The sequence below is a fragment of the Macrotis lagotis genome, chromosome 1 (assembly GCF_037893015.1).
Source record: "Macrotis lagotis isolate mMagLag1 chromosome 1, bilby.v1.9.chrom.fasta, whole genome shotgun sequence".
NCBI classification, from domain to species: domain Eukaryota; kingdom Metazoa; phylum Chordata; class Mammalia; order Peramelemorphia; family Peramelidae; genus Macrotis; species Macrotis lagotis.
Genome location: NC_133658.1, coordinates 898,693,729 through 898,707,953, shown reverse-complemented (window position 1 = coordinate 898,707,953; position 14,225 = coordinate 898,693,729). Strand labels below are relative to the sequence as shown.

General features: G+C 44.1%; 1 protein-coding gene across 3 annotated transcripts in view; it reads right to left on the bottom strand.

The window, feature by feature from the left end:
• Positions 1–2,943: 2,943 nt before the first annotated feature.
• SDF4 (stromal cell derived factor 4) overlaps positions 2,944–14,225 on the bottom strand; it is a 55,598-nt gene continuing 44,316 nt past the window's right edge. For all 3 annotated transcript variants that reach the window (XM_074218777.1, XM_074218778.1, XM_074218776.1), the window contains 3 exons: positions 11,584–11,742; positions 8,436–8,611; positions 2,944–4,198 (listed from right to left, as the gene is read on the bottom strand). In XM_074218777.1, coding sequence (XP_074074878.1) covers positions 4,022–4,198; positions 8,436–8,611; positions 11,584–11,742 — 512 coding nt within the window. In that variant the 3' untranslated portion in view covers positions 2,944–4,021. The remainder of the gene's footprint in view (positions 4,199–8,435; positions 8,612–11,583; positions 11,743–14,225) is intronic.

Here is a 14,225-nt window from a genome sequence, read left to right as displayed (position 1 = left end):
CATACAGCTAATATGTACCTGAGGCCACATTTGACCTCAGACTTGTTCAAATGTGGACTCAGTTGTGTAACCCTTTGTAAGTCATTTCACCGTTTGCCTCAGTATCCACATGTGTAAAATGAGCCAGAGAAGGAAATGGCAAACCATTCTAGGATCTCTGCCAAGAAAACCACTAAAAAGGGGGTCACAGAGTTGAATATGACTTAACAACTAAATGTCAACTTCCTGACTCCAGGACCACCAGCCTAGCTCCTGTACCATGTAGGAGGTCAGGTGTGACAGATACAGCCTGGTTTGGAGGGGTAGGTGTTACCACAGTCCTCAGAAGCATTTTCCATCAGAAACTCTACCAAGTCTAAGGTAGGGTTTAACGGTCACACAAAAGGCCAACATAAGAATTCCTAATCTGTTCACACTTGTATTATCAAGGCTGATAGTCTATTTTGAGAAAGGAACTTTGGCCCTGATAAGATATATCATGTCCCCCTCATCTGAAAATCTCAGGCTCTTACAAAATTATGGGCTTCATTACCTTGTGGCTCGTTAGGCTAAAGTTACAATAACCAAACTTGGGCACAGAAGTATAAAGACAGATGCAATTCGAAAGCATGAAGCATGAACACGGGTCTTCTTTGTTATTTCCAGTTGTCTCGAGTCCATAACTGGAAGCCAAGTATCATTCATACTTGGGGCCTTCAATGGTTTGGTCACTTTGCTAATACTAGCAAAAACCCAAGCATGATTTTAAAGTCCTTTTAAAGGTTTTATTTGAATTCCCAAGGAAGGCCAAAATTTTCCCCTTGTCTATTTTTTATATAAACTCTGCCTATTCACAATTTGGTATACTGCAAGAATCAACATTCAGCGATATGAGGAGCAAACTCCTAGACAATTGAGAGATTCTAGTTCAGTTACATTGAATACCAGTAGCTGTCTTAGCAAATGTCGTTAGGGAGAGGAAAATACTGTTTCTGAGGGCTCTTTCTGGAAAGAGTTAATGTGAGAAAAATACAAGAATTTCAAGGAAACAGACCTGGTCACAATCAACAATTCACATCTACAGCGGGAAACTGGTTGGCGATGGACCAACCCAACCTGAAGATATTTTCTGAACCTGCAATGTGCTGACTGCTAAGAAATGACAAAGCGCATTACAGTTTGTAAAGCTCTTCCTTGATCTTGATAGTAATCCTGTGAGGTACACTGTACAGGAAACTGAGGCTCAGGAAGGCAAATTAGCATGAGAGACTGTGGGCAGGGTTTCATGGTACAGACACTCTCTTCACCTCTTGGCCCCAAGTTTTTTCATTTGTAAAAAAAGAGCTGGTCTAAATGGACCCAGTGCTCTATATTATGTTACTTTTTCTATAAACCAAACTATGGAGTACCCAGCATTGGCAACAGTCTGAAGCTGCAGGATTCCTGCAGGCAACAATCTCAATTTAATTGTTTAGAGATTGTGGACAACTGACAAGGGAGAGGGGGCTCATGGAGTAGCAGTATGGCTGAATACAATTTCTATCAAAGGACAAATAATGAAACTCTTTTCTGCCTCTGTGTCCCAGGGGAGGCCCAGCCTAGTACCACCAACTTCTTTGTGACCATGAGAACACATCCTGGGAGGAGGGTCTTAATAGGTATAGACCATCTTTCAGGGACAATGATCCAAATGAAACTTCTGAGGTATAATTTAAGCAGTCCAGTACTTGCTACACATATTCACCCAGAAGGCATGCTGTGTAAGCATGGACAATATGTACAGGTCATACATACAGACATGCGTACATGGCCATATGAGACAGGTCTACTACAATTCGTTCAGGGATCCCCATGTAGTCCCCAGCACAAAAGTCCACCTCTCCAAGACCAGGGCTGGCCAGGGCTGTTGAGTTAGGTTATTACTCATGGAACACAAGTGACTTGAAAGAACCCAGAAGGAAGCAGGGTGTGAGTGAGCAGGTTGTAGCACGTCATCAGTGAAGACTGGCACAGAAGGGGCAGCAGTGAAGATACAACTGAGGATAGGAAGGAATGGAAAAAACTAATCACATCCTGAAGAGACAACAACAGGATGGTTGGACATACCCGAGTGGAACACTCCAGAGATGGACCTCCCAAGAGATAGAAAAGGTTGCCTTTGAGGACCAGGAAGATGTTCAGGGAGGGTTTACAGAGAAAAGTGGAGAATGATACAGGAGGAGAAAAGGGGTGTGGGGTCTGTGAATTGTATTGGAGGAGGGAGTACCTGCCAGCGAAGTTAGGCTATCTCTATATCACTGTCAAGTTAACCAAGTCTACTCTGCCCAGGCAGAGCTTGGAACACACAGCAGGTGCTTAATAGATGCACACTGACTGATGACTTTTAACAGATGGAGAGGAGCTTACAGTGCTAAATCAAGCTAAACTGGCAGTTATCTACTTGCTGGACATAATCTGTACAATCAAAAATCCCTATATGATTAGATTCCCTACTCTGCAGACCTAAGGAATGGACCACTTTACTGGGGAAATGCCCTAGTCAATGTATAATGAAATGAATGACTGATGGATGGGAGGACCTCTCAGAGTCCATTCCACCTCTAGAGACATAACAGACCCTTCCAACACAAAACCATAGCATGAATTCTCAAACAAGGACTCATGGCTTCCTTTGGCAAACTTGCTCATTTTCAAGGCCAAAGACCCTTTAGATCTATCTCAGTGAACCAAAACAGACCATCAAAGCTGGGTACCAGAAGCAGGAATGTGGTGGTGACCATGTGCATGTGCATGTGGTATGGGTGGCCAGGGTATAAGCCTGGGTGGGTATAATAGAAAGAGAACAAAATTTGATGACTAGAGGATCTAAATTCACCTCTGGCACTTAACACCTGTGTGACCTTGGACAAGCCATTTCCAGAACCCCCACTCCCAAATCCTTTCAATAAACACCACAAACCAAGCTTTCTGAGGCAATTTTTAATAAATCTGAAAAACAAAAATGCTGTTGGGAGAAAAATAACATAACAGGAAGGGCAGGGGAGGCCCAATACAAATTTAAGTGTCTTGAAACAACCTGATAGGTCAGTTCTGAATGGGATGGTTTCTTCATTAGGGACCAGGAGGAAAAGCCCATCCCCTCAAAACTAGAGCCCTCCATCACTCTGGGCTTGATCACACCTAAGCATGCCCCTAGAATTATTCCAGAAAACATAAAAATAACAGTGGAAATCATGCTGCTCTCATCAAGATCCTTAACCCTGGATGAATTTCAAGGATCAATTCATTTCAAGGCCACCATAGTAAACATTAACAGAGGTACCTTTCCCATGGCCTCAGGGTTAAGCCTAGGGTGCCCAAGGCTAGACCCTCCCTGCCCCAGCAGGGCCACTACACCACCTAGACGCCCCCTACTCCCACGGAGTGCCCCATAAGCGCCCGGTGAACCAACTTGGGTCACTTACTCTGAGCTGTGTTTGCCTATCCCTGTCCTCCTTTTTCCTGGTCAAGCACTAGCCCTTGGACTTTCTCTTCCTCCTCAGAAGGGCCATGGTTTGCTTGGCTCTAAGCTATGGAGAAGCCCCCATGTCCACTCCCAAGCCCACTCAACTATTTCACAGGTGTGTCATGAATCAAAGGAAGGGTTCTGCCTGAGAAGATGACAGTCAGCTCTGGGAAAACCCATTCCAAAGTGGGCCCTCCGCTGCTGATGCAGGACGGGCAGCAGGATAACGGAAGCAAATGTTTAAGAGTTGGAGGTGGATGGAAGGCTCTCTGTTTCAGAACAATGCGAGTCCATGAGCAAGAACATGTGCATAATATGCATACACACACACACACACACACACACACACACCACACACATACACAAGCTTACACTCAGTCACACCTCACTCACACAACACATGCACACACACACATGTGCACACACGGACACACACACACCACAAATAGCAGCAAGAGAACTCTCCTCTGGTCGGTGGGGCAGGAGCAGGGCTGGGTGAGCGAACAAGTGCAGCAAGCTCCCCCAGGGGAGGAGCCCTCAGAACTCCTCATGGACATTGCGGGCATAGTCCATCAACTTGCTCCCCGTGAAATACTCCCCATATTTCAGGATCTCCTCCATCTCCAGGTGATGGTTCTGGTTCTCATCGGCCACTGCGATCATCTGCTTGGCTTCATTGAGAGCGTTGTATTCATTCATGGGGTCCATGTACTCCTACAAGAGACAAGAAGCTGCCCTGGAACATCCACTGCACTGACTCCAAACTCCAGAACGTCAGAGCTCTTGGGCATGTACCAGTACTATAATACCTTTTTTACTCACAAATGACAGCTTTCCATTCAGCCTTTCCCATTTCCCAAACACAGTCCTAGAAGCAGCCAGGGGTATGAGCTGGGGATTCAATCTGAATTCACACAGGAAGCCCCAAAAGGAAGGACAGTTTTGACCAATTGGGAACCTGAGACTACATTACTGGATGAAATGAGACCAGAAGGCAGAAGAGCAGGGCCCCAAAAGACAGCTTTGCCCACATGGCTAAGGGCTCTGAATTTGCCTCCTTCCTGGGCTCCAGGGCTACCTTTCCCCTGTGTCTTGAAGCTTGTGTTTCATCTCACCACCCACTCCTGCCCCTCCCCCACTTCCCATCAGGAACACAGTCCTCAAGACTCTCGATAAGGCAGGGAACATTCCCAAGATCCCCAACGATGGCACCTCTCTAAACAACAACCTATTACATGCAAGCAGAAGGACACCATTTATCAGCTGCAATGATGCTGCCAGATCTCAGTGATTATTCCCTTACTAATCTAGGGGCCCTGAGAGTCCCATCTCCTTTATTAGTCCTCTTCTTTCTCAGATTCCTGTCATGTGGGTTCCTCATAGCTTGTATTCATAAGCAAAGAACTGCCACAAAAGAAAAATAGCCCCCAAAAATATTTTGTAAATTAATTTCTTGGTCAAAATACTGGAAATTAGTGCACACAGTTCACTGGGGTCTGCTGCTTCTGAAGTGGCTTTTCAATAGAAAGGGCCAGGGAAAATGACCTGATGCACAAACCAGAAAGATGCTGCTGCAGATGGGGCGAGGCCCTGGGAGCCCATACTGAAACAAATCATTTTTTATGTCCAAGAGAAACTTGAGACTCCTTAAGGGTCCCAGACTCCAGCCCAGCTTCTCCTTGCTCAAGAGCCCCATCTGGGCTTTCACTTCTCCTTAGAATGCTCACTCTATTCCCTGGTCATCAAGGACAACAGGCCTACAGGAGTGATTCTTTTTTTTTTTTTTAGGGTTTTTGCAAGGCAAATGGGGTTAAGTGGCTTGCCCAAGGCTACACAGCTAGGTAATTATTAAGTGTCTGAGACCGGATTTGAACCCAGGTCCTCCTGACTCCAGGGTCAGTGCTTTATCCACTATGCCACCTAGCCGCCCCCTACAGGAGTGATTCTATAGGAAGCCCTCACTAGCCCATGTGGACACTCTTGAGTCGTCCGTGATCAGCACAACTCTCCAACCTGCCTTCTGTAAACTGCCAAAAAAATAACCATATCTTACTCTCCCACTTAAAAAAGTGCTGTGGCTCCCTATTACTCTAAGGTCAAATTCAAATTTGGCACAGTGGATAGAGCACTGGCCCTGGAGTCAGGAGTACCTGAGTTCAAATCCGGCCTCAGACATTTAATAATGACCTGTGTGGCCTTCGGCAAGCCACTTAACCACATAACCCCATTGCCTTGCAAAAACTAAAACAAACAAATTTCTCTGACATCTCCTGTCTCCCAAGTCTTTGCCCAGGCTGTACCCCATGCCTTACCCTATCTCCTCTGCCCCTTCATCACCTCTGGATTTTATCTCAGCTGCCACCACCTTCATGGAGCCCACCTTGAGCACCCCTGGCTGCTGGAGACAGCTTCCACCTGTCCCAAATTCCTTTGTTTGTTTTCTATCCATCTCAACTCCCTGATAGAATGGAAAAAACCTTTTCTATGAAGAGATATTAGTTGACAGCCTATCAGCGAGATGCCCTGCCCTCTGGTCTCCATCCTTCCAGAGATGTCTAGGTCTGACCTGAACTCCACAGTTCTGGGTATGGCCAGCAGTCTGACTCTCCCAGGGAAGTAGTGATGATCAATCACTTTGGTTCCAAAACACAAAAGGCAGCAATGCCTAAGAAATATAGGATCACACATTTCTGCTACTTCATCACATAACAAACTACTTTCTCAATTTTCCACCTTTCTTGCTGGAAGACAAAAGGCTGAAGGGCAAAGACCAGAGAAAGAAAGCTTAATGCCCAAGGCCCCAACTCTGGGAGGTTGGGTGTAGGAACATCTGGGAGGAACCAAGAGAAGAAAATAATGTCTCTGAAACTTTCATGAAGCAGAGATGCCAGACCTTTCTTACATGTCTATGTCAGGAAATACCAGCTTATTCTTTGTGGCCAGAGGGGAGAAGTTATCCTTATAATTTAACCTCTTGGTTTGGTCCATTCCCAAACTTAATGGCCAGCTTGGTTCTCTCCCACCCAGAGTGAAAAGGGAGCCAAGGTGCAGGGATTGGAGATTTTGCTTTCTATGTTCTGGTAAATCTCTTCTTAGTGGATCTCTTGCAGGAGAGAATCTAAGATTTTAGAGCTGGAAGAGACCATGATTAGAGCTTAATCCTTCTCTCAGAACTTGCTTTCCTCATTTGTAAAATTGAAACATCAGAGAAAGAATAAATCACTTGCCCTAGCCTGGCAAAGCTGAAAGGTGTGATGATCAACACTCTCCCTGCCCAGTGGGCCTATGCGGTCTGCCCCAGGGCCCCCAAGTCCAGAAACACCCATCCTACATTCCACAAGAGGCACTGCCAAACCCTTCCTCTCATCACTGGAACATCATCCTTGTGAAGTGGGAGGTAAGAGGAAAAGAGTTTCTAGGAATAAGAAAAACCAGAAGTCACTTGGACCTGCCTAATTAATGGGAGACTACTTCCTCATTTTTACAGAAACCTGGATACTAACTCAAAGCTATGGGCACCAAGATGCCTTGTGAATTTTCTCTAGGAATAAATTTGAGGTAGCCCCCAAGAGCCAGGGGGAGAACTAGTGGTGGTTCTTGGTGAGTTGATAAAGTTATAATACCAAAGCAAAGGATAGAGCCATCATTTAAAACTTTTAATGAATCATAAAATGATGTCCTCTCTCTTCCCTTCTCCTCTTCCTCTCTTCTCCCTCCACTTCTACTTCCCTTCCTCTATGCTCTTTCTTGACATATAAAATAGATCTCTAAGAGTATGTAACTTCAGTGAAGTAAAATGGCACACCTAGACTGTGGAGTCAGGAAGCCCAGGCCCCTTGGGGTCTAGAAGACCTGAACTGCAGGAAGATTGGAATTCTACACTTGCAGAGGGAGGCTCCTTATCAACCATCTGTTGCACAAGTGAAATATGGGCAGCAGAGCACTGCAGAACTTAAAAAGGCATTATACACTATGGGAGATGGTTCTTAAATGGCCTCCTACTTCAAAACCTATGAATACTAGGCTAAGGACTGACACTTGGATTTTCAGGTCAGAGGCAGGAAGGTGGGCAAAACTGATTAGGAATGACAAGATCTCCCCAGAAAGGAACAGTTACTCTTATAGAATGGTAAAAGAGGTGCATACAGTGGAACCCCAGGATCATGCCAATAAGGACTTTGTATGGGGAATCTTACACCAGCCAACATCTCCCCTCCATGGCTGCCCCCAGCCAGGAGGGGGTGAAACACAAAGTGTATCAAAGAAGCAATGACGGAGGACCAGGAGACAATCCCCATTGAAAAAGGGTTAACTGGGTTACATTTGAGACCAAGAACGTTCTGGGGGGGTACAGAGAAGGCCCTCCCCAGTCCAAGGTGCCTTGTCCACTCTGTGACCTGAGACCACCATATAAAATCAGCACTAAACACCCTGAGAGTTAATCAAGTTGGTGGCCATTCATTTTTCTGGAAAGCAACAAATAAATTTTTAGGGGAGACTGACAGGAAATGAAATTAAAAGTATGGACATAATAGAAGTCAATTTTTTTCTCCTTAGACCAATACTTCTAGGCAGCTCCCCACCACACTCACTATGTGGCTCAGTCCTAGGAAAGAAGATATACACAAATCAATGACGTCAGTCTCAGACCCCAAAGAGGTGAAGTTGAGGAACAGCTGGTGGCCCTCTAGGAGCTTAATAAATGCTTGCTGAATGAATAAAATGAATGCAAAGAGGTGAACAGAGAACCCCCATCACCTGCTCTTTACTTGCTTACTTAAATTAGAGAAGAGATGTCCCCAAGACCTGACCTGAATTGGGGAGAAAGTCCTGAAACTGCTGGGTTACTCCCAGAGGTACCAGTTGGATGGCTGCCCATGGGCCCCCAAGGCAGGGTCCATTCCTCATGACTTACCTCAAGTTCTTCATGGGCCCATTCCTCATGACTTACCTCAAGTTCTTCCATGGTGACAATGCCATCATGGTTAGCATCAATGACTTCTTCAAATTCCTTCTTTCTGTCTTTCACCCAGTCATCATCAATGTCCTGGGCCTGCTGGTTTTCAACTGTTCCCACGGGTAAGGAAATGAACTCAGATAAAACCAGCTTCTTATCACCATCCTGGTCTGGAAAAGATGTTTGAAGAAAGAAGGCGCATGAAAAGAAGGCACAGGAGAAACATAAAACTGAGCATCCAGAACAGCAGAGAAAGCTCACCCCAAGCACACAAAAGGCCATCTAGGTTTGTTGGTAGAAACATAAATTTAGCTTAAACTTTCATTTTTTCCTGGAACAAGTCATACCTCAAATTTCATTTATCTTACTAGTCTTACAAAACTTATCTGTTAGCTAAAGTGCCTTTAAGCACAGATGCTATGTGAGGTGCCACTGAATTAGGAGTCATCAAGAACAGACATTCTCAGATCTATGGGGAAGTAGGGTAAGGGCAAAAAGTGAAGGGTGCTCACAACAGACATCACCATGCCCAGTGGACTCCAAACCATCACCCCTCCCACATAGTGATGTTCTACTTTGGAGTCAAATCACTTGTGCATGTTCTGTCTCTCTCCCAGCCTACCCTAAGGGGGCATTGTGGATTGATCAAAAATCCACTAGAACACAGGAGGGTGTATTTAGGGCCGAAAGGGACATCCCAGGCCATTAAGTCATTGATCATCAGATCACAGATTAAGAGCCTGAAGCTATCTAGTATAGAGGAGGAAACCAAGACTTCAAGAGGCTCAAAGACTGACCCAAGTTCTCAGAACAAGGAATGGAAGAGGTAGCACTGGAAGCTCAGGATCAGCATTCTGTTCACTTTCCTCTCCATAGTCCCTAGAATTCCTCAGTCAGTCTGTGCTAACTCTCTGGACACTAGCCTTGCTAGCCACCTCCTTTCTGCATTGTAATACCTGCACCCTTCTCCCCCCATAGGGATTCTCCTGATCCTCCTCCTTTGGTTCTGCTCAGGCCTTCTCTTTACATTCTCTGTGATCTCATCAAATGTGTGTGTCTTTCAGTCCAAACCAGGGTCTAACAAAGCAAATATAAATGCTTAATAAAGGGAAGAGTTTTCCTGCTGCCCAGGGGACAAAGTCCAACATAATCCAACATAAAATCCATCATAAAAACTCCATTCTCTCCCCACTGGCTCCTTTAGTTCACTCATCTCCTGCCATTAGCCTAACCGGAATCTCGCACTCCAGGGCTGGCCTAGCTGGGACCCTTCAAGTTGCATCCAATGTTCCACCTCCACAGCCTGTCTGAGGCAGGACCTCCCTTTTTTCACCCACCTGTATACATCTTCTGAAAGGGCCAACACTGAAGTCTCTCTTTGCTGGAAGCCTATGCTGACCACAAGCCCATAGGAATCTCTTCTCCCCAAACAACCTCTCTGCTCAAAGTGCTCTGGTGGGCCTTGGCCCTCCAGAGGCTTGAGTCCAAAAGACTCTCTACTATTAGCTAAAATCAAATAAGATTAGATAGAAAGATATAGATAGATAGATAGACAGACAGACAGACACCAAAATAAAGAAAGATAGACAGGCAGATAGACAGATAGATATGGATATGGATATGACTTTAGTGTTACTAAAGAACAGCTTTAATCCTATAGCCATTGCTCAGCATCCACCAAGTCCAAGGCAGTGGCAATGAGCTGGCCTTCAGCAGGGCCATGAGGCTTCAGTGATGGGAAAACACAGTCGCAAAAAGGAGAAAGGTCCCCCTGCAAATATGCAGAGTCATTGATTGGTATGGATGATACATATAAGAATAATGGTTCTGCTGAGTCAAATTTATAAAAAAAAAAACAAGCCATTCCCCAATTGACAAATGGTCAAAGGATATGCAAAGGCAATTTACAGATGAGGAAATCAAAGTGATCCAAAGTCATATGAAAAATAGCTCTAAATCATTGATTAGAGAAATGCAATTTAAAACATCTCTAAGGTACCACTGCACACCTCTCAGATTGGCCAATATGACCAGAAAGGACAATGATCAATGTTGGAAGGGTTGTAGGAAATCTAGGACACTAATACATTATTGGTGGAGCTGTGAACTAATCCAACCGTTCTGGAGAGTAATCGGGAATTAGTGTTGCTTTGATCCAGCAACACTACTACTGGGTCTATACCCTGAAGAGATCATGAAAAAAGGATAAAAACATCATTTGTACAAAAATATTCAAGGCAGCTCTGTTTGTGGAAGCAAAGAATTGGAAATTGAGTGAATGTCCATCAACTGGGGAATGGCAGAACAAACTGTGGTATATGTACTACACTATTGTTCTATTAGAAACCAAGAGGGATGGGATTTCAGAAAACCCTGGAAAGACTTGCATGGACTGATGCTGAGCAAGGTGAGCAGAACCAGAAGAGCATTGTACACCCTAACAGCAACATGGGAATGATGATCAACCTTAATGGACTTGCTCATTCCAAGTGCAACAATCAGGGACAATTTTAGGACATCTGCAATGGTGAATACCATCTGTATCCAAAGAAAGAATTGCAGAGTTTAAACAAAGACCAAAGACTATTACCTTCAATTTTAAAAAAAAGTTATCTTATGAATTACATAATTTTGCTATCTTTTATATTTTATTTTTTTCTTAAGAATATGATTTTTCTCTCAACACATTCAATTTTGATCAATGTATAGAAACATAGAAACAATGCAGACATAGCATAGAAATAATGCAAAGACTATCAGACTGCTTTCTGTGGGGGGGTGAAGGGAGGGAAACAAGGTTGGGGGAAAAATTGTAAAATTCAAAACATTACAAAAAAATGATAGGAAGAACCTACTATTGAATATAATTGGAAAACAAATGAAATATTTCTATTAAAGGAAAAAAAAGAATAATGGTTGGATAGAGTCTAGTCTGTGATATAAGATCTAATCCCTTTCACATGAAGTTTTTTTCAAACATTTAAAGACAGATCTGTCCTCTTCCCAAATTCCACTGATCAGTCCCCACTCACCAGGCTCTTTCTCCTCTACTCTCAAGAGCTGCCATGTCTAACCCAAGGCCATTGCTACCTCCAATCTGAGCAGAGGTTTTGACTAGGCTGGGCTGGGATAAAGCACGTACCCAAGTCCCGGACAATCTCCTTCACCATAAACTTGAGCATGCCCCTGCTGTGCTCTGGATGGAGAAAGGACAGGAACTCCTCTTCATTTAGCAGCAGGTCAGATGGAGGGCTGTCGGCCTGGTACCAACGATCCTTAAGGTTATCGAGAACCTCCAAGGCTGAAAAAGGACATCATCTCATTAGCATAATCAGAGACACCACACACTTGATACCCTGGTTTTCTACAGCTGAAGAGGAATGCTTCTGGAGAGTTCTGATTATATAGGTTTTTAGGAAGAAAAGATCATTAAACTACAATTTTTTCTTAAAGTCAGCATGACTATTCCAACTCAATCCCAAGGGACAAAGCCATTTAAATGGGGAAAAAATGGAAACGTTGACTTGCCCTCTCCTACAAAGAAATCCATTAGCATGTAGAATAAAGTATGTGATTACCTGAAGTTGAATGAGTCATTATACTTTTTTTATTATGAAAACTAGGAAAATGGGGGGTGGTTTGCCATGGTGGTGCCAGGACACTGAGTCAAAAATTAACCATGGCTGACTCTCCAAGGGGATCCTGAAGGAGGATGCCCCTTGCTGGTCCCAGAGTCTATTTGACAATCCCCATTCTCTCTGGTCTCCTTCTCTGCCTTGATCCTGACTCCAGGTCTTCTGAACTGGGTTTGATTCCCTCCTCACCACCAGGATATCCTACTTCTAGACACAGGCAAGCAATGAGAGGGAAAAGATAGCTTATTTTTCTCTCTTTGCCTTCATTCTGCAGCACAAGGCTTTACTTGAAGGAAACACAAGTGAAGTAAAGGAGGAGAGGAGTTCCTTCCCTGCAATCCCAGATCTCTGAAAGCTCAGCAAGCTGAAAGCTCAGCAATTCTGTGGCGGGCAACCCATAAGGAAACAGTCCGTCCGTCCATCCATCCGTCCTTCCTTCCTTCCTTCCTCTCTCTCGCTCTTTTTCTTTCTTTCTTCCTTTCTCTCTCTTTCTTTCTCTCTCTCTTTCTTTTTCTTTCTTTCTTTCTTTCTTTCTTTCTTTCTTTCTTCATCTATTCATTTATTTATTTTTGTACAAATTTTTTTATACATTACTAAAATATATGTATATATATATATTAAGGTTTTTGCAAGGCAATGGGGTTAAGTGGCTTGCCCAAGGCCACACAGCCAGATAATTATTAAGTGTCTGAGACTGGATTTGAACCCAGGTACTCCTGACTCCAGGGCCAGTGCTTTATCCACTGCGCCACCTAGCCACCCCAATATTCTTCTTTAAGAGTAAACATAATACCTACTCTCCCCAAAATATAGACCCACATGAGTGATAAGAGAAAAAAGTTAAAATTAGTAATAATAATAATAATAATAATAATAATAATAATAATAATAATAGGTGCAGTCAGGTGGCGGAGCACCGGCCCAGGAGCCAGGAGCACTGAAGCCCAAATCCGGCCCCAGACACCCAGCAATCACCCAGCTGTGTGACCTTAGGCAAGCCACCCCAACCCCATTGCCCTGCAACCCCCCCCAAAAAGACCCCAAATAAAATAAAATAATAATAATAATAATAATAATAAGGGTGGCCAGGTAGCATAGAGGACAGAGCACTGGCCCTGGAACCAGGAGCACCCAGGTCCAAATCCAGCCTTAGACACCCAACAATCACCCAGCTGTGTGGCCCCAGGCAACCCCCCCCAAATAATAATAATAATAAAAAATTTGCTTCAGTATGTGTTCCAACACCACCAGCTCTGTCACAGGTGGATCACATTCTTTATGATAAGTCCATCACAAAAGCTACTTCCATATTTTTCCACTGTTGCCATTGCTGATCGCAACTCCCTCCATTCATACTTCCCCACTACCATATACTATATTTTCTCACTCCTTTCACTTTGTCCCTCTTCTTAAATGTGCTGCAGGGTAGCTGAGTGGCGCAGCAGACAGATCCCAAGCCCTGGGGCCAAGAGGCCTGCAGCCCACTTAACACCCCTTGGGCCCAGCATTCACCCAGCCCTATGGTCCCAGACAGGCTATCCAATCCCAGCCCCTTGCAAGAAGTAAAAAAGAAAATGTGTTATATCTGGCCACTCTCCCCCAACTGTCCATCCTCTCCTCCATCATTCACACCCCCCCCCACTTCCCCTGTCCCCCTTCTCTTCTTCTTACTCTAGATGTCTATACCCCATTAAGTTTATATGCTGTTTCCTCTCTTAGCCACCTCTGATGAGAGTGCATGTTCCCTCATTCCTCCTTGCCTTCCCCCTTCCATATCATTGCAATAGCTTATTGTAATAAAAAAATCTTATTATATGAAATATCTTAGCCTATTCCACCTCTCCTTTCTCTTACTCTCAGTACATTTCCCTTTTAGCCACTGACTCCATTTTTACAGTATGTTATATCTTCAAATTCAGCTCTCTCCTGTGCTTCATCTATAAAAGCTCCTTCTACCTGCTCTAATACATGAGAAGGTTCATATTAGTAATATCAGTATCATTTTTCTATGTAGGAATACATGTAGTTCATCATCATTAAGTCCCTCATATTCTACCCTTCTCCTCCACTCTCTATGCTTCACCCAAGTCCTGTATTTGAAGATCAAACTTTCTGTTTAGTTCTGGTTGTTACAACATTTGAAATTTCC